This window comes from Lytechinus pictus, chromosome 14 (assembly GCF_037042905.1).
Source record: "Lytechinus pictus isolate F3 Inbred chromosome 14, Lp3.0, whole genome shotgun sequence".
In the NCBI taxonomy this organism is placed as follows: domain Eukaryota; kingdom Metazoa; phylum Echinodermata; class Echinoidea; order Temnopleuroida; family Toxopneustidae; genus Lytechinus; species Lytechinus pictus.
This window is the reverse complement of record NC_087258.1, coordinates 23,358,823-23,380,893: the sequence shown is the minus strand read 5'-3', so window position 1 is coordinate 23,380,893 and position 22,071 is coordinate 23,358,823. Positions and strand designations below refer to the sequence as shown.

Below are 22,071 nucleotides of genomic sequence, written 5' to 3'. Positions count from 1 at the left end.
AGATTTATTGGATGACATGAGAGGGAGAGGGGGATAAAGAGAGAAGTTGGGCAGAAGCAATGTTGGATAAAACTAAAGAAAGAGAATGGGGACATTCAAGAGAAAAAGGGGCAAGAATAATTTCCAAGAGCCATTAGATGGCTATAGAGGGAAGAAGGATAAATGGAGAGGGTGGGCAGAAAATTTGTGATAAAAATAAAGGAGGAGAATCAAGAGAAAAAGGGAAGAAAAAAATTACCAAGAACAGACAGATATAGCTAGTAGAGAGGGGGCAGAAGAGCTGTTAGATAGAAGCATGAAAGGGGAAGGCAGAAAAAACTAACAAGTGGCAAATAGAAGAGAGAGAAAAAATAATAATCAAAATTAAATGCCCGTTTCATGATGAATGAATTCACAATTTCAATTCAGCAAAGTGCTCTAGCTGTGAACGCATACAGTAGACGCCCGGGATCTTTGCTCTACACAAGATGGCGGCGTGTGCGCTCGAGCGGGGCCATCGTGGTGTGTGTACGGTGAATGACAACAATCCTTCTACGTGTATTATATTTCTGTGTATCACACACGTACAACTCCCTCATTACTTTAGTACTTATTTCACTTATATTCTCACTTTTATAGAGTCTATCACAAGGTGAGGTGTTTTCTTTATGAGATGACAAGTACAGAGGTTTCACAACATTATATCATTGATGAATCGTTTGTCATATGATTAGAATGAGCAAAAAGAGAAGTTGGGGTATATTTTCAGTGTCCAAATGGGAGAGTTGTACGTGTGTGACATCACAGATCTTGGTCGCATTGCCAATGGGAGGATCTCCATAGCATTAGTGATCTCGACATTCAAATGCTCATAACTCTTTTATTGCTAGTCCTATTTTACTCAAAGTTTTGTTGATCTTATTCTTTGATTTTGCTGCTTTCACAAAAGCTAACTTGCTCCAAGAGTTTCATTCTCCTTTAATTACTACAAAACACACAACGACAACACAGAGATGATAATCTCGTGGTGAAAATATCACCAACAGACCAATTTTAACATATAAGTGCCTCTTTTTGGCTTTGCCCCCCAACGAAATTACGTTTGGCCCCTTCCCATCCTCATAACAATTGAAAATGAAATGGTGTTTCTACCCCCCCCCCCCCCTCCACAAACGCTTGCCCTTCCAGTTTTTCCGGTTTCGCAACAGATCATTTCATTTTCGGATTAACGAACCTTATTTCATTTTCGGATTGACGAGCCTTCGGAATAACGCCACAAATGTTCGGACTAACGAACCTCTTATCGTTTTCGGATTAACGTACATCGAGGTATAGGCACTTAACATGTTTTGGAATTACGAACCTTCAGAATAGTAAAACTTCGGAATAACGATCCTTCGGAATTACGAAGTGTCACCAATTATTTCCCCCTCTTTCACGGCATGGACCTATTGGTTGTACGTCCATGGTCACAGCAAAGCAACGCTTTTGAGGCCTCATCTCTGTATAAGCCGACTGACTTACTTTCATATAACCGAGTGGTCCTATCTGTACATCAATCAGAGCATCAAAATGAAATCCTCCTTACACGGTAGGTTTTTAATTATTTTTCCGACACCAAATTATGTCAAAATAAATAGTCCCATCCAAGCTAAAATTGAAGATAATACATCCAATCAAGTTGAGAATCAAATTCAAACCAGAAACTTTTAGCGTCCTTTCTCGCTTTTCACAGTAATTGTTATTGCCTTCTATTTATTCACGCCTACGTGTTGCCGGAATTTCCCATTTTCCTTTACTATGTTGCACTGGCGTAAATCCGTGTTGATGGGTGGGGGGGATGACTGAAATATTTTGGCATTTTTTTGCAATCATGTTATTAGATATGCAAGGAATTGTCATTGATATGTCCACAGTGGCGTACCGTGGGTCACGGCATTGGGGGGGGGGCACCAGCAAAATTTTTGAATGACTGAGTGAGTGACCTAATAGAGACATTTTAAGGACAATGTCATTAAACGGATATGTATCTCACTCATCAAATAATGCGAGCGCGAAGCGCGAGCTGAAATTTGTTTATATTCACACCTAAAAAGGGACATTATAATCAAATTTGTGTAATCATGATAGGTACCTGTCTCGCTTAAAAATGCGAGCGCGAAGCGCGAGCTGAAAACTTAGATAATTCAGACCTGAAGTGGGGCATTCTAAGTTTTCTTTGTAGGAATTAACCAGGACCATACGTATTTCATTAACCAAATGATGCGAGCGCGAAACGCGGGCTGAAAATTTTTGATATTCAGATCAGAAGAAGGGACATTTTAAGGACTGATTTTAGGAATTCATGAAGAGTAGACATATCTCAACAATCCATTAAAAATGCGAACGTAATCACGGACAGGAAATGTTTCATATATACGAAGACCTTAACATGGGGCAATCACTTTTGAGTCATGAAAAAAAAGCATATGTCACTACATAAAACAATGATAACTCAAGTGCTAGGAAATATATTTGGTTTATATTGACTTGAAAACGGGATGTTTTGGTACAACAGGATTATATATCTCGTTTAACAGACAATGCGAGCACCAGGAACAATTGAGACGTAGGCCCTGGGCAAATTATGTTTTATAAAGTTATGATAAAAATGTTTCTTATGTAATGTAACTTAACATAATTATAATATAATATAACATTATAATGAATAATATTTTCTTCTCTACGTGCACAATAATACACACATGTACTTCCGAATCCTTGTACTCCTATGTTGATTCTATCATACGATATTCAATATTTGCTCAAACTCATACTAGTACAGCATACATATAACATGCTGTGAAATTTTGGATAGGTACAGTATGCGAATTAAATATAGATGTTTTTACACTTCTCGATGAACGGTATTCCTTAATGATTTTATGCAGTTAATTGACACAAATAAGTTGATTTTATTGCTGTAACTGCATGAAGTTCAGCTTCAGATTGGTTTTTCGTAAAGATTACGTTTGGCTTATGGACGACTTGTGATCTTGTGGAGTCAACTCATTTCCTGAAAATATACATGTATTGTACACCACTTCAGTACTATTTTGTTTGTGTGCTGTTCTGCAGTATATTTATCTATCATTTCTTGTATTTTTAACAAGAATCTTTATCACATTTCTTATTGCCACAGCTCAGAAATAAATATTGTTCACATCAAACTCTTGAAACCATGGAATCAATTTTTTATGTCATTAACTGACTTGCTCATATTGACATTTATTATTAGCAAATAGAAAAAAAGGCAGAAGAGGAGAAAGATATTAAAAACATAAGGAGGTAGTGAGAAAGGCAGAATTGGAAAGAGAATTGGATTCTCCGAGCAAAGTGAGCGAATACAAATTCAGCACTTAACGAAGAGAAAGAGATGGGTGAAAAGAACTGGCAGAAGTGAGAGAGAGAGAAATCAAGAGGAGAGGGGGCAGAAATAATTGCCAAGATTTATTGGATGACATGAGAGGGAGAGGGGGATAAAGAGAGAAGTTGGGCAGAAGCAATGTTGGATAAAACTAAAGAAAGAGAATGGGGACATTCAAGAGAAAAAGGGGCAAGAATAATTTCCAAGAGCCATTAGATGGCTATAGAGGGAAGAAGGATAAATGGAGAGGGTGGGCAGAAAATTTGTGATAAAAATAAAGGAGGAGAATCAAGAGAAAAAGGGAAGAAAAAAATTACCAAGAACAGACAGATATAGCTAGTAGAGAGGGGGCAGAAGAGCTGTTAGATAGAAGCATGAAAGGGGAAGGCAGAAAAAACTAACAAGTGGCAAATAGAAGAGAGAGAAAAAATAATAATCAAAATTAAATGCCCGTTTCATGATGAATGAATTCACAATTTCAATTCAGCAAAGTGCTCTAGCTGTGAACGCATACAGTAGACGCCCGGGATCTTTGCTCTACACAAGATGGCGGCGTGTGCGCTCGAGCGGGGCCATCGTGGTGTGTGTACGGTGAATGACAACAATCCTTCTACGTGTATTATATTTCTGTGTTCCCAGCCCATCGGGGAAATCAGGGAAAATTATTTACTTTTTTCCAGTCATGGAAAAATCAGGGAATTCGATATAAAATACCTCAAATGAGGGGAAAATCAAAGAATTTTGATCAGCCTTTGGGCTGCCCAAAGGTCGAAAGCACGGTAGTCAGCCAGACTCTGTTATATTTTGTTGTGTATCAAAACTACATCCAATGAATGACTGGTTTTGGTGGTTAATTAGTGTAGCCTCTTTGACTGCAGTACAGTACTGAAAATACATGTAATTCAATGCAACAACTTAGAAAACATGCAAAACTGGGAATGGGTTTGAATAATTATCAGGAAATTTGAAAACTTCAGGGAAAATCAAGGAATTTTGTTTAATTTAAAAGCTGGGAACCCTGATACAGTAACTGACACTGCATGACTGCACATCATATTAATGCGTTTAACATACAGAGAGACAGAAAGCTGACAAAGATTTTTAAAAGAGAGAAGGAAAATATGATTGTGTCATATCTCTGAGAAAAGATAAAATATCAAGAGAAGACAATGTTCAGAATACTGCCCCAGGAGCCTGTTGCAGAAAGAATTGCAATAATAATAATAGGCATTTATACAACGCCATCTATCTAGAAATAATCTATTCCGAGGCACGTTGTTTATTACCTTGGCTTTAGCTCGAGCTGCCTATCAGCGCTCATGCATTCAAGGAATTAATCCTGCCGGGTACCCATTCACCTCACCTGGGTCGAGTGCAGCACAATGTGGATAAATTTCTTGCTGAAGGAAATTACGCCATGGCTGGGATTCGAACCCACGACCCTCTGTTTCAAAGTCAGAAGACTAAGCCACTGAGCCACAACGCTCCACAATCATATTCGACTCCAAAACTCATAATTTCATTTTTAATTTACCTTTCAATCAAAAGCGGGTTTTAAGGACTTTATCTTTTAGTTGCTTTCAGATGCAAATTTTTCTGCATCAGATCCCTAATGACTGGCTACAGCCATGATAAATAATGGTTTTTATGTCAATATGTTTTGAAAATAAATTTTTTCCATACTCCTTTCCAGGCGAGTTGTGTCCAGTATCGGCTGATTGTTCGAGATGTGCATACTCTACAGATTCTTCAGCTTTACACATGTCTTGATGCGATCCAGTGTTTGGAGGTTAGTCACTTGATATTTTTTATCAGATTTCCTTTGAAGGTTTGTTTTTGTGATACCGATAAAGTAAAGGAGGTTACCAGATTACCATGGTTGAATGAAATTGAGTACAAATGACTCCATTCCATGGCAGTTCATTTTCATTTCTAGGATTTATTCTAGTATGTGAATTGAGACTCAAGCATGGCTCATGTACATGTAAATTCATAAGCAACATTTTTCCATGTTTAATTCAATTTGACTAGGATATAAACTTAATCAATTGATATTGATTAGTCAATTAATATTTATATATTTGCCTTGGTGGGTTAACTGAAGTGAGTACTTGAGACCGAGGAAGTCTTCTGAGACTAGGTTCAAACTTCTGGATGACTTCGTTCAAGGTTGTTTATTTGGTAACATTATTACTGCAGTCTCTGTTTATGACAGTGCTGAAAATAACTTTTTTGTATTGTTTTCTTTTTATTATAGTGGTCTTCAGATTCCAAATTTATTTTATGTGGGATGTTCAAAAGAGGGATAGTGCAGGTAAGTGTAGATTAAAAAATATAATTATTATCCTGACCATTATCAGCATCATTATCATGATGGTGATTATGATGATGGTGTGTTGCAAAGATAGACAATATTTTTATGTTGATCATGAAGATAATGAAAATGACAATGATGATGATGATCATCATCACTATCATCATTTAAATTCATTGTTTTAGCATTAAATGAATGCATCTCTTTTGAAGGGTTTACAGACATTTGCATTCTTGATTACACATTCTCTTTCTTGTTCTATCCTGTTCTCAGTTTATTAAAAGCAAACTCTGTGTATTTTTTCTTATATCTCTCCATGAACATTTTGGATTTCTCCTTTCTTCCTACAACACACTATCAAATTTGCTGTTTATAAGTTTAAGATGAAATAACAATCTTGCATGTTGTCCCTCAAGGTTGTTTACTTGGTCCAGGGGAGTACATAATCAACATTTTCGTCCGACAAGTTGTCAGATCAGACAATTTTTCAAAATTGTTTTGATTCGTTGAGAAGCACAGCTCCTGTGATAACTGTCGGATAAAACGACTTGTCAGACAAAATATCCATTCATGAAACGCCCCCCGATGTATTCTATCAATCGTATATTATAGGTATGGTCATTGGAGCAGCCTGAATGGACATGCAAGATAGATGAAGGGTCAGCTGGACTGGTCAGTGTGAGATGGAGTGCTGATGGACGTCATATCTTGACCACAGCAGAGTTCAACCTGAGGATCACGGTTTGGTCATTGGTCAACCGGTCAGTGTCCTATATCAAGTATCCTAAAGAGGCAAAGCAAGGTGAGTATTCAATTTCTGGTCTTTGCTTGTTTTTTATCCTTCATGTTATAGATGAAAATAAAAGCAGTCTTTAATTTTTATAGTAACCAAATACATATAGATTGATTAAAGTTATGTAAATGTTCTGTTGTGAATAAAATGGATGTTCTTTGATACACACAAGTTCACAGATGCAGATGTTAGTGATAATTTGATAAACTAGGAATTGCATGTGGAGCGTTGTGGCCCAGTGGATTAGTCTCCGGACTTTGAAACAGAGGGTCGTGGGTTCAAATCCTAGCCGTGGCGTAGTTTCCTTCAGCAAGAAATTTATCCACATTGTGTTGCACTCAACCCAGGTGAGGTGAATGGGTACCTGGCAGGAATTCATTCCTTGAAATGCCGAGCGCTGGAAAGGCTGCTTGAGCTACAGCCGGGGTAATAATATCCAAGTCCTTTGGAAGCGCATAGAGACGTTATTCATAATGTGTTATGCGCTATACAAGAACTGACTATTATTATTATTACATTTGCTATATTTAAGCTGAATATACTGAATGTATTTACTAACAGGTGTAGAATGAATGACATGTTGTTGCTTAATATGTGTTACTAACAAATCTGTTTATTATGTGATTATTCAATTTTTGTATGAGGATCTTATCTAATCTTTGTGAAATCAATTTATTTATTCCAGGAATGCATTTCACTAAAGACGGCAAGTACATGGCGCTAGCTGAGAGAAGGGACTGCAAGGATTTCATCAGTGTCTTTGCTTGTAATACATGGCAACTTGTTAAAGTGAGTAATTTCATTTGATCTATTGATTTGGTTCTGAACTTGAACAACTATACAAGTAATATAAAAAGATAGTGAAAGTGAACTTTCAATTATGAGCATAGCTAGAGGCCCTGTGAGCCCTGGTAGTCAATAAAGTAGTCAAGTACAAACCATAAACAGAAAACAGTGCGCTTAGAAACACCAGTAGTAAGCGCCTTATAAATGTTATGTATTATTATTATTAATAAAATAAATACAGCAAAAAAAGTGATAGGCCTGTATTTTTAGTAATCAAAGTTTATTTGATATTTGTTTCTCAAGAAAAAAGTAACCAATTATACATTATTTATTTACTTATTTATTTATTTTATTTATCTATTTATTCATTTATTTATTTTTATTTATTTATTTATTAATTAATTGATTGATTTATTTATTTTTATTTATTTATTTATTTATTAATTAATTTATTAATTTATTTATTTATATATTCATTCATTCATTTATTTATTTAGTTTATTGTTTATTTAATTACTTATTTGTTAGTTTGTTTATTTATTTTCATTTATTTATTTACTTGTTACTGATAATATTACATGGTGAATCTTGACCACAACATAAAGTAATCATAATGTTATAAAGATCTTGAATATAAACTCATAACAGCAACAAAGAATAAGAATATCTGTGAATATACAAAGTATGTATATATAAAGCATTTGTTATTCCCGTAATGAATGTTTTGTTTATTCAATTTTGTTTTGCTTTGTTTATGATTTCTTTTGTTAAATTCAAGAAATTTAGTAATGCATAAATCACAATATAGTCCTCTGGCTTCAGTAAATTGCATGTATTCCTTGTTGATGTATGTGGCAGGCTTTCAAATTGTCACGAATATCCTTTGATTACGAAAGTAATTGAAACATTTAAAATTCTACTCTTCAGCTATTCAGCTATTATTGTTTGTATCTTAGTGGAATAGTATTTTGAGTTATTGGCAAACTAAGGACTGAAGACACTCTGCAAGCCAAAAGTCAGTTTTTATTATAATGCTGTGCACAGTAAAAAAAACAACAACTTATGTTCATCCTGGACTTTCTGGCTCGTATTCTCAAAAGAGGTTTCAATTGTACCATGGACCATGGATTATGCAGATTTTTAAACATAATTATGCTTATTTCATCGCGTACACAAAGTTAAATCCAATTAAATGCACGCTTTTGGCGCTTAAAATGAAGCGTGTTAATGAAATAAATCTGCATAGTCCATGGTTTTGTACGGTGGAACAATTGAAATCTGTGTTCAGAATACGGGCCTCTGTGGCCAAATTGCACAATGGCATTCTGGATGTCCAATACAACACCTATCTGAAGTTGTGAACACGAAGCATGCAGCCCAAAACATGATCCTATGCTCCAAATGCCAGTCATTATTGATTTTCCACAATCTTATTTACTTCTTTTTCCTCTTACATTTCTAGCATTTTGAGACGGATACCAGAGATTTAGCTGGATTAGAATGGTCACCCGACGGCAGGGTACTTTGTGTATGGGATTCATTATTAGAGGTAAGGCGCAGGCAAAAAAATAATTTTGTTTTTCGGGAGGCTACTTTTCACGGTGACATGACATTGCTCCTGCGACAATTGCTCCGGGCTTAATTTCGTCTTAAGATGTAGGGTTAGGGTTGCAATATGGTTTTATGTTGGGTTTAGGGTAGGATATAGTGTGAGGGTTAGGAATAGATAAATTTTGAGCGGAGCCATTGTCCCAAGGAAATTGTCATAGAACCACTTTACACAACCTACTGCCTGAATCGTCAACATTGGGTAAGATTTAACATTGAGGTTAATGGAGATTTTCCATGGCTCTCTTTTATTTTCCAGAGCTCTTTTGATCATTTCAGGGGGCAAAATCGCCCCAAGCGCATATGTATTTTTTTTCCCTGGTAAGGAGCCCAGTAAAGACGAAACCATTCTCATATCATATTGATTTGAAAGCAAGATAATAAGATTCAATGGCAGTGAATTTATGATCTCTGGTAGATTCCATGTGAAAGTATGGTTACAATATTTTCTGGAGTTAAGAAACAGTGATATGAATAGCTTGTGCAAGTATGAACAATTTTCAGTGAAAATAGAGTAAGTTCCAAGTGAAACACCCTCATCAACTCTATTGGATGTATATTGTAAAGCTAAGATTTGTGACTCTTTGATATTCTACTTTTAGCCAGGGTTCTATCCACGCCAGGCGGCATAATAAAGTTTAATGCGCTGCCTGGCACAAATTTTCTGAATTCCAATTTCGATCATATTTCAAGTAAGCAAAATCATACTTTTGCACAATGCAAATTCTGCTTGTATTATTTGGCCAAAGAAACTCACCATTGATCTCGAGCAAAATTATTAACTTGTTCATAGCTAGAACCCTGGTGTAAACATTGTTACATCAATGCTGTTCGACTTTCACTTTGATACGTAAAAATAAATTTGTTATTTATTTGTGTCTTTTCAGTACAATCTTCTTCTCTACTCAGTCGATGGTCGATGCATGGCAACATTCAAAGCCTATGAATATGCCCTGGGCATTAAGTCTGTTTGCTGGTCCCCAAGTAGTCAGTTTCTTGCCATTGGTAGCTATGATCAGAAGGTAAGCAAGGGAGGAGCAGCAATGAGATTGAGCCTGAAATGCTGACTGTACCAAACTTGAAAAAAAGATATGATGACACATATTACAAATGGAAAAAAACAATAAAGGAGCTTGGATATGGATAAATAATTTCATCACTTTTTTTGAAATAATTTTAGAAATGATTTCACCAACATGAGAGAAAGATTTTTTATCAAAGATATATTGATGGAGCTGATATTTTTATAGGTTAAATAATTCATGTATCTTGTATTTGTTTTCAACTAAGTATGAGAAGACCTGTCTTCATTTATATCATGCATATCCTCTATGCTTTTTTTTTCAAATGGCATATATTTCCTGTAGGTTGTAGGTGCATGTTTTTATGAAAAAATCATGGGAAATCTTGTCTTCATATTCATAATGTATTTCTTGTATCTCTCGGTTTGTTTGCATTGTTTAAAAATGGCATATTTTTCCGGCTGTAGGTTCGTGTTTTGAATCACATAACTTGGAAGACGGTCGTCGAACACAGCCATCCTCTTGCAGTAGATACCCAAGCAGTGGTGAGTTCAATATAAAGTTCAAGGGAAACCCAGACATAACAGAAAATTACTTTGTAATGAAGTAGAAAATCAGAGAGACAGACAGCTTAAATGTTTGAATTAACTGGATTAGAAAATAACTAAATAAATAGGTTTGAAAATGTATTATTTCAATTCAGATAATTATTGGATCAGTTATTCCTTTCAGTGGACTGACACAGTGTCATGCTATCTCAGAATATATTTTGATTTTTGAAAAAAAAATCATGTGGAAGACCAATCAGGTGAAAAAATGTGTAGTAGTACCATTAAAATAGGCAATGATTTAAGTATGACATGTTATATTAATCTCATTTTTTCCATTTAATTTGATTCAATTCAATTGAAATATATAATGGATAAAAATCATCATACAAATACAGATTAATACTAGACTTAAGCACTCAATCCATGACATAAATGATTTATCCAGTAGGAATTTCTAGATATTTGAAGTCTGTGACTTTGTTTATCTTTGATAGGTAGTGTACAAGGAGGTTGAACAGAGACCTCAAGTGTTAGACGGTGGAGCTCAGAAGTGGCCCTCAGACGGAGGAATGTTCAGTGTGCAAAGCAAATGTAAGGACTTCTATTGTTCTGGGCCAGAGTCCAGGGCCCCCTTGCATATAAGTTACTATTATGGTAAATTTGCCATCCAGTGTTGTACAACGCCTACTTAGCTTGTTGTACGTGAGCAAATAGGAGACTGAATGTCAAACATTGGTACCGTTGCACACACAACGTACCATCCAAAATGTACCGTTGCACGGCTTTAGGAGGTGACGTCACAATACGATTCAATTCGTTGCGCTCAGTAATAAAATGAAGGTGAAATACGCGTATAGCCTGCTGGCTAAATGCGCAATGCTGCCCGAGGTCATGTGCGCTTGTGGGATTTTGCTTTTCGCTTTCAATATTTTTGCTCCCTTTTCATAGATTACTGCAGGGAATTTTTTTCTTCATACTTTCGCCAAACTCTGAGGCGTTGTACAACACAAATAGCAAATATTCTAATTCGTGCAATGGTGAGAGATTTCGCATTCGGTGAAAGAGACACTCTATTCAACTCAGCTACCACCTCGTTGAGTAGAGCATCTTTCTTTCACCATCGCACTCATGCCTATTCGCTATATGTATGTTAACTACCATTGTAACTGATCAACAGCCAATCAAAATCAAGGATTCCATGCAAGTTACCATTGGACTGGTGAAGAATCATGAGCAGAAAGTCTGTGGGAAATAGTAATTTTCGTGGCCTCATAAGTGCATGAAAGATAAAAGTTATGTATTTTGGAACAAAAGAAATGTTTATTTTTGAGAGGGATTGAATCTATTAATTTAGAAAATATACATGTATGTCTTTTGTTATTTTCGAAAACAAAAATGATGTTGCAATCAGCAACTTTGAAATTGCCAGAAGGTCATACCAACAAGAAATTTATGATTACTTAATTCCAAAGAACTGTGACTTGACATTAATAAAAATGCAATAGATTACTTTATTGTAGGAACATAGGTTAGTAACATCCATGAATCCAAATGATTTAATAGCCGAGTTGCTATTTTGTTATTTATTTCAATTTCTGATTTCCTTATTCCAGTTAATGGTTAATTACATTTCTATGGATTAAAGACAACATATTAAATTTCTAACATCTACTTTGATTATTTGGCTTCTGCATGAGCTACTCGAAAATATTGAAATTAATGCAAATCTTGTGCTAAGGGCGAAGGGATCACATATCTCTGCTGAGTTTAGTCCATACATGTAGTTTGAGATTGCAAAATACTGTATTTTCCCTCAAGATAATTTTCTTTCCCATTTTGTTCAGATGAAGTTCAGCAAGGTTCAGTAACAGTGCCAAGTATCAAACCAGATCCTGATAAGGCTAATCCTAAGATTGGCATTAGTCTCTTATCTTTCAGCCCCGATAACAGGTTTATGCTGTCCAAGAACGGTGAGTTAATCAATTTAATCTGGATAAAGCTAATCATAAAACTCAGATTATGTATCTTTTAACATTATGATGCACTTAACCCAGGTAAGGTGAATGGCTACCCTGCAGGATTAATTCCTTGAACGTACCAAGCACCTTTCGCAGCTGGAGCTCTAGCCGGGGTAATATATAGTCCGCTATTGAATAAGCCACTAGATAATCGTTGCCTAATCAATGCTATAGATTATTATTATGATTATTATATCTCAATAGACAAGTTCAGAGTGTTAATCTGATATTTGGATCTATATTGTCCAAATTCAAGAATAAAGAGGTGAATCATATTTGTCCCGAAATACTTTCATGAGGGGTTTGATTGATTGATTGAATTTATTCTTCTTCATTTCAAACAAATTTACAAAGTAAGTAAGAACAAATCAGAATATGAATAACAGAAATGAAAAAAGGGTTTAATGTTGTCTCCGTGAAATTTGTGTTGACATATTTTTTCTATCTGAGGATGTTGATTTCGTCATAATCCAGAATAAAGAATTGGTCTGTTTTCCTTTGTCACAAAATTGTACCAGATTCACGCTGAGAATAAGTGACAAAAATAAGCTTTTATAATAGATGAATATCTAAAGTTATCCCCAGATACCTATTATATTAGTCTTCAATTTATCAGTATAGATTATAAGATCCATTTCATATGAATTTGATGAGTTTGTTGATATTGACTCAGATAAAGCTAATGTAAACCAAACTTAAAGTCTTAAAAAATCTGCTGCTAATGTCACCATGGTGAGCTTTAATACTAAGATTAAGATTTTCTTTTATTCACCAGCTGCAGTGTATGATAATGATTTCATAATTAATTTTGTACTTTCAAAGGCATTTGGTTATGCTCTGAATATCAATAACCTACAATGTATGATTTTTGTATACATGATCTCTCCTTAATTCTCCTTATAGATAACATGCCCAATGCATTGTGGATATGGGATGTGCAGAAGCTCTCACAGGCAGCAATGTTGCTTCAAGTTGGAAGTGTCAGAGGTAAAAAAAATATATATATATGTATCTCCAAATTGGAAATTCAGTGAAGGGAATTGTAAGAAATTAGGATATATCAATTGCAAACTGAATTTTGTAACATAAAATGCTTTCTATAAAGAACAAATCCTTTTGTTTAAAGAAATTCCATTGTATATTGCTTGCCCTTTAAACTACAGTGTGCATACACATTCCTGCTTATCTCTCAGCCACACAACTTGGGGTGACAGAGCCTTCTACATCTCTGGACCAAAGCTGTGGAATAGCCTTCCTCAATTTATCAGGAGAGCAGAGACCCAATCAACTTTTGAGTCTTACCTGAAGACTTTTCTGTTCCCCACTCCAACATTATTGCAAGAATAACTCAATTGTAGCATTACTAGGACAGTACTTGAACTGAATGATGATCCTAAGCACTGTTTAAAGACATTGAAATTTGTGAGATATTTCCTATTTTTGAGCAAGCGCCATGAGCGCCCAGCTGAGGCGGATACCGGCGCTATACAAGAACCCATCATCATCATCATCATCATCTGCTTACATGTTTCTACACAAACATTTTGTGAATCAAATGAAATTTTAGGATAGCAACATATTCTTTAAATTGGAGGAAAGTTTACTAGTTATTGAATGGTATTCATGTCATTCATGTGTTCTGGATGTGAAGGAGTGGGATATTCCTCGTCTCCCCCCTTCTCATCCTGCTCCTTATTCTCCTTCTTTTCCTTTTCCTCCTCATTCTCCTTCTCCTTTTTCTTCCTCTTCATATTATTATCAATATCCTCATCATTTTTTATTTGTTATTTGCATCTTCATATTCATAATGTCTGTTTTGATTGTTCCACACATCTTCCTCCTCGTTCTTTCTTTTTTCTTTCTCTTCTCATTATCATTATTCTCATCATTTTTATTATCAATTTGTATTTTTAATTCTATTCGCATCTTCAGATTCCTATATGTCTATCTTTCATTGTCCCATATATTGAGATTGATGTTTGTGATTCATTCTTTTTCAATCTCAGCTGCTAAGTGGGATCCATGCAGAGCTCGTCTGGCCGTGTGCACAGGAAGCAATAAGCTTTATCTCTGGTCACCCGATGGCTGTGTGGCAGTAGAGGTTCCAGCGGAAGGTGAGACAAACATTGGACAATGGTGGGAGTGGCAGTTGGTTGGTGGGTGGGCGTGGATGGATGAATGGCGATGTGCCATCTTTTTGGAAACATTTTCTCACTCCGATGTAGGAGTGTGAATCTTCTCATCTCCCTGGTTGACGTAATTGGGTCTGTTACATAGGAAGTACGTGTAGTGAAGAGGTTAAGAGGAAGAGAAGAAAAGAACATGATATGTTGGTATTGGTGATGATGATGTTGATGATGGTGATGCTGGTGGTGGTGGTGGTGATGGTGATAAAGATTGTGAGGATGGTGATGATGATGAATGTGATTGTAGTAGTTAAACAGTGCTACCAACTTTTCTTGACTGTTAGTGTAGGAGGAGAGAAAAAAGCTTGATCTTACCAATATAGTCTCCCATATTTATTCTGCATCATATTCTTGACATGTGTGTCACGACGCATGATCTCCTATTCCTCAGGAAATTATCTGTGAATGGTGAATTCCAAGCTTTTGAAGTTTGATTCAGTAACCTTTATCGATTGTAAAGCATGGAGAAACATTTTGAACTATCACAGAGTATGAAGAAATTGAATTTCATAAAATGATCAACCATTTTGTATGTTTGACCCCCATTTTCACTTCTTTTCATGAGCTACTCAAGCCATGTTAAGTCGAGAGCATTGCAACTTTTCAAGCAAAAAATGGAGACAAATGATTTCAGGAATGTGAAACATTCATGCGTCTGATTCACATACTTTTTGAAATTGCTCCATGAATAGTGAATTTGAAGTCGCCGGTTCTATTATGTCAGTAACCTCAATCCTTTGTATAAAAAGATGTTACAAATTACAAATAATTTAATTACAATTATATAATATTGACTGGTCTTGAGGGGAACATCAAATATATTGCCAGCAAAAGAATCATATTGGCCCGAGTCTTTAGACGAGGGCAATATGGGTCTTTTAAGGGCAATATATTTGATGTTCCCCGAAAGAAGGGCAGTCAATATTTTTATTATCATCCAAATCAGATATCTAGTCGAGCAAAAATCATGATAACAGTGATATCTTTTAAGAATAGAGTTCTGTTGTGTCATGATAATATCAGTGTCTAGGCTCTGCACTTTACCATTATGACGTACTTGCAAGCGCCCAGATCCAGCGTTGTCTTTATTATGACGTAGATCGTTGGTGGGCGGAACATTATGAAGCGTATCACTTCATTCACATCCTCAAAGGCCCGGATGTGAGACCAGGGAAAATACAAAGGTATATTTTGCGCCGTCTCTGCATGCAAAGTCAATACGCGCATTGAGACCGAGGAAAATACAAACAATATACCTATCCCTTCCTGATAATAATAAAATACAGGGAAATACGGTTTTGTAAATGACCAGCTCAGATGTCTGATACGGGTGATAATTTAAAATGTTGCATTCTTCTCTTCCGTTAACTTTCCCAGCATCTTTCCAGGTGACATCGTTGACGTGGCACCCCGAAGGCAAGGCCATTCTCCTGTCTGGGAAGGATCACATGTGTGTCTGTTACCTGGCTGAGGAGGGTGACGAAGAAGAAGAGGAAGCAACGTGATACGCCGTCATCTCATCCAAAGAACTCTGAAGATGGAGAGTATGGAGCTCCCTGCCAATGGGCACGATCTGGGAATTCCCAAAGCACAGTGTAGGTGTTGAGAGCATTATCCGTGCTGTAACACCAGCTCTAACACCAGGAAGTGTTTCATCGGCATTCATCTGCTGACAACCGCCAATGTTGACTAAATTTGAGATCGATGATTGGCTTAAAGAAGCACTGGCCTCTGACTGTTACTATGGCAACTGTCAGGTATGACTATTTGTTTGCGCTGACACCTTTTTATGTGTCATTGATAATTCAGCACGGACTCCAGCCCCATTTCAGTGCGGTGTCGCAGCTGGTGATATCACTGCCCAAACGCCAACACCAGCTCTAAGTACTACACCTTTAATGTTTGCATATTACTATATTGGATGTCCATAAATTGACATGAGAAATGCTACAAGAATGTCCAATCTTGTTGGTGCTTACCATTTTTCTTCAGAGCCTGGCATAGATCAAATAGAATGTGTTGATCAATGGTGTTTTCAGTGTATGATCCTCATGCCTCAAACTGTAGGGACTGTTGAGTCGTCTAAAATGATCCTTGTATTTTTTTCTCCAATTAATAGGGTCATGATACATGTGCTAGAGACCTGGACAAAAATTGGAAATTACATGTATGCAATAGTGTTATATGTCATGTTTAGTGTAGAGTATAGTTAAAGAGAAATTCCAGTAGTTGCAGTAAACACTGATTTCATGAGAAAGTCTGTAAAACCAGGCTTAATTGTCAGTATATCATCGAGGATCTAGATCTGGTACAGTTACATAAACTGAACTTTGTGAAATCTTGAAATCTACGCTGAATAATGTTCAGACTGAACTTCCCCAACACAGATAAGCGCACGTGGGACAGTGTATAATTATTGCTTTGAGCGTCGGGCCCGACGCTCTACCCGAATCCTGTGCTTATTTGCTGATTTCTCAGCAATTACACAATTTCTTCCAGAATCCTTTGGCACATGCGTTTTATTTATACAAACAGACACTTTGGTGGTCATTTCATTGGATTCTGTACGAACTCATTTTGATATCGTTTTCAAAACTAGCATTTACCTTTAAATTCAGGGTTGAAGTTGGTCATTCAATTAGTGTGTCAAATTTATAGAGGAGCAATTGTCGCCGGAGGAAATGTCATGAAACCATGTAATCACACTGTCTGACAGGTGTATATATGGTTTCATGACATTTGCTCCGGCGACAATTCCTCCGCTCTTATTTCCACACACTAATCGAATGACCAACTTCAACCTAGGGTAACGCTATAATGACTATACCCTACCCTAAACCTAACATAAAACCCCATTGCAAGTTTGCAACCCTAGCCCTAACCTCTTAAATTGTATACGAAATTGCGCCCAGAGCAATTGTCGCCGGAGCAAATGTCGTGTCACCATATGTATGTGTATTTAACTTCAATAAAATGTGTGTGCCTTACAATGTATAGAATTATAAAATCATTGAGCAGTATGTTCAAAAGAAATATTATTTCGCAAACTTCACAAAAAGGCTAAAAGTAGAAAACTTATATTACAGAGCCTTTATTGGAGTTGTTTGAACAATTTGGTGAATTGAAATCAAGTATTACAGGCCAGTGTTAGCCCTTATTGTATATTAGGAACAAAGTACATGTATTAGGCTTGTTATGAATGTGATTTATTTATTATTTGGCCAAATTACACTAAGAAAATATTTAAATGCCAGGTGAATGTTTCCATGATACTTTGCTTGTAGAAGTCATGTGATGAATTAAAAAAAAAATTATTTTGTTTATTTTGCGTACAAAATTGAAATAAAAATCTAATCAGTATTGAGAGGATATTATCTAATGAATAATAATAAATAATATAGGATTTATATAGCGCACGTATCCACCTTGTTGGGTGCTCAAGGCGCTCCTATATTACTCCGGCTAAGCTAGTCTACCGATTTCGGTGCTCACAGCTTTTTGAGGAATTAGTTCCTGCCGGTTTCCATTTTCCTCACCTGGGTTGAGTGCAGCACAATGTGGGTAAATTTCTTGCTGAAGGAAAACACGCCATGGCTGGGAATCGAACCCACGTCCCTCAGATTGAAAGACTGGAGTCTTAACCACTAGACCACGATGCCTCCACATCTACAGTTGAGGCCAAAATTTTACATACACCCATGGAATTCAGTGAAATTTGTTCACTTGCCAAAAATTGTAAAATTTACTATATCTTCAGAAATATGAATACTACCATGACAAATTTGGTATCAAATGAAAGTGTGTATTAAGCTCTTTCTCGTGATTGGGATGCCGTTGAGATTAAAGTATATTTCAGGTGGAATTTTCTTTGAATAAAAAAGTAATATTTGTGCCAAATGTATTCTATTGTTTGATATTATGTTTTCAAACATCGTTTCATAGAAATACATAAATGTCAAATCTATGATTTATATTACATTTTCTATCATGATGTGTCACCACTGAAATGTTTGTGTTGAGAAGTAACTAGCACAGATATGAAATGTTTTTGTTAAGTTTTTATTTTGAATTTGTCTAAAATATTAAATTTTTTTGGGAAAAAATGACACCTAAATATTTTGCAGCTCCTGATGACAAAGCAATGTGATGAAGGGGCATGATATACTCATTTGTTTGATATCCAATTTGTTATGATAGCACAAACTTTTTATAAGATACAGTACATTTTATGATGTTTGGCAGGTGTCAACTTTTCTTTGGATTTCCTGGGTGTAGGCAGTGGCGTAGCTAGGATTTTTTTCCTGGGGGGGCACTGGGGGGTCCTTGCTTTTTCAGGGGGGGCACCATTTTTTCTGGTGTGTGTGTATGTGTCACAAGGGCGGATCCGAATTTCGCCAATAGGGGACGGGGCCCGAAATTATCTTCACCTATATTTTCCCCGATCAGTCACTTCTTATAGTTTTATTCTTATAAAACAACAAAAACATGAAATAATCTCATAAGCCTTATAAAAAGTGCGAGCGCGAAGCGCGAGCGATTTTTTTTTTTTACTTCATGTATTTTGTCCTGAAAATTTAATATTCTGGGCAATGTAATGTGTGACCCTGAACAAGATTCGTATGTAACTAGATGGTAACTGCGAACGCCAAGCGCGAGCAGAAATTTTTATTAACTGTTCTAGCATTATCGAAAAGGGACCTGTTAAGGACTGCTTACAGTTACCCACGAAGACATGTATATTTCAATAATGCGAGCGCGAAGCGCGAGCAAACTTTTTTGACATTGCGACCTAAAAAAAATGGTCATTCTAAGCACTTTTTGTATTAATAAATGGGATAGGTATGTAACTAAACAATTGATGCGAGCGCGAAGCGCGAGGGGAAGAAAATTGAGATTTTAGACCTACAAGCGGGACACTCTATTTATATTTTGTAAATCATGAATAGGATATAGTTAATCGGGTATCATTAATAATGCGATCGTGAAGCGTGAGCAGACAATTATTGATATTCTGATGTGAAACTGGATAATCTAAGTACATTTTAAATAAAGAACATGCAGGCTATCGCGCATGTTTTAGATTTAGACCTGGGCATTCTGAATACATTTGTTTAATGGAACATTATGGAAACCAATAGACAATATGAACTTGGCAAATCAAACAATGTGACCACGCAGCGTGAGCTTAAAATGCTGATTTGTAGACCATAAAACGGACATTTTACAGAGCATTTTACAGAACAGAATAATAATGAAAGCTCGATGTCCGAGCTAAAATATGTTTTGTATATTAACTTCAAAACTTGCTCCATATCAGCCTATTGAGCAAGATATGAATCTCATCGAACAGGCAATTCTGGCGCGAAGCGCAAGCAAAAATGTTATATAGTAACATGAAAGATTTGGATTTTTTTTGCAAGTCTTCCCCTCACATTATTTCATTCACTCGTCTTCCTCCTCTTATTTTCCTCTTCTTTTTTTTCTTCTGTCTTTCTTCTTCTTTTCCTTTTTTCTTTTCTTCTTTCTCCCTTTTTTCTTTTGTTTTGGCTCTGCCAATTTTTTCAGGGGGGGCACATCAAATCTCAGGGGGGGCACGTGCCCCCCCAGGCCCCCCCCGTAGCTACGCCACTGGGTGTAGGTAAACTTCTGGCCTCAACTGTATATGCCTGTGTGCTGTGATCTATGAGATACACGCATGTCTCCGGACTATAGGTCAAATGGTTTGGGGTTTGAACTCTGCCGCTGCTTTACATCCTTTTGCATTTGTTCACCTCCAGTTTCCTCACTCAACCCAGGCGGACGTTTCATAAATCTGCTCTTAAAGTTACAAGCAACTTTATGACCGACTGGTGACCCTGAATAGGAACTAAATGAACGCTAATGAAAATCAGGTGTGTATCAATTTACCCCAAGAAAGGATCTCCAGTCTATCGTAAAGTCGTTTGTAATTTATATAAACAGCTTTATGAAACACCAACCAGTTGAGATAATGGGTACCCAGCAGGAACTTGTTCCTTGAAATGCTATTAGCAGCTACATGTATGCCAAAGATTGGTAATAATTGTAGAGCTCCAAAGTTGAGCTCTACATCAGAATAAGAACCTCTTATTATTATTATTATTATTGATTATAAATAATGAACAAATTTGATTATCTCCTAGTTCTTGTTCTTGTTCTTGTACCAGTTTAGTCTTGCCAAAGTCAGTAAAAGATACCATGTTGATCAATGTCAGTATTAAAATTGATTTATTCAGACATGTTCATTTTCTTTGACCATTATGAGCAGAATTGCTTATGAATTTTCATTGTAACATTGCCATGAATCCATCATAAAACCTGCTTGCAGAAATTTTGTGATATGAATGTATATTTCTTGTTTCAAGCTACTATGATGAAACTTGATTATATAATTAGAAATCATATTCTCCATGGAAATGTGATTCGGAGCTTGTGGACTTTCTTTACATAGTGGACTTAATTTAGGCATGTTTAGCATTTATTTCTTTTATATGAATGATTGATATTTCTATATTTCTATATAACCCATTGCAAAAAGAGTGGTGATTAAGCATAACTTTAAAAGAAATATTCAAATGCAAGTTCCGTATATGCACATCTGGGGCCTGCTTCATAAAACAAGTTGTGTGGAAGCGCCGTGGTGTAGCGGTTCTGACTCTCACCTTGTAATCTAGCGCCCTTTGGCAAGGCGTCAATCCACACTTTGCCACTCTCACCCAGGTGCTAATTGGGTACCGGTAGGAAACAACCGTCATTGTGGTTGGTTTAGCAAGTGTGCGCCTAACAGGCTGCTTGAAATGCTATGAATCCAGTGACCGGGTAATAATAATTGTGATGCGATTTGAGCAGTCATAGATTGATAAAGCGCTATATAAATGCCAATTATTAATAAAAAATTTGCAATAATAGTTAAAAGCTACTGGAATCCTTCAATATGATTCGCTAATAATTTGTTAGTCTTTATGACTGTATTTGATTTTTGTAGTTGGGTTTAATTTGCTACTCTTTTTACAATGGAGCTTAGGACTCAGAGTATAGTAATTTGCCAAAGTGGTGTTTTATAGCTGAAAATTATGATACGTATATTATGTCTCTATTTGAATAACAAGGGAGAGAAGCAGAATGTTAGAGAGAGAGAGAGAGAGTGAGTGTGTGTAATAGAGATACATAGTGTATGTGTAAGGGAGAGAGAGAGAGAGAAGAGAGAAAAAATTATTTCAGTTGTCTTGTTGCAAATAGAGCATGTACAGTCTTTCTTTGATAATGTTGAGAAATAAACAAATCTGAAATTTACCTATGCAGTGATCTAAAATTGAGTGTGAATGTCTTTTGTAATATGGAGCATTGTGGCCCAGTGGATTAGTCTTCGGACTTTGAAATAGAGGGACGT

The 22,071-nt window shown here is 36.2% G+C and overlaps 1 protein-coding gene across 1 annotated transcript; it reads left to right on the top strand.

The window, feature by feature from the left end:
- Positions 1-3,931: 3,931 nt before the first annotated feature.
- On the top strand, positions 3,932-21,993 carry LOC129276448 (WD repeat-containing protein WRAP73-like). The gene is made up of 13 exons (XM_064109165.1): positions 3,932-3,976; positions 5,079-5,174; positions 5,643-5,699; positions 6,312-6,501; positions 7,178-7,281; positions 8,741-8,827; positions 9,774-9,908; positions 10,376-10,453; positions 10,954-11,050; positions 12,304-12,429; positions 13,381-13,464; positions 14,484-14,591; positions 16,041-21,993. The coding sequence occupies exons 1-13, from the start codon at positions 3,932-3,934 to the stop codon at positions 16,166-16,168; spliced, it is 1,335 nt and encodes a 444-aa protein (XP_063965235.1). The 3' UTR covers positions 16,169-21,993.
- Positions 21,994-22,071: the final 78 nt, after the last annotated feature.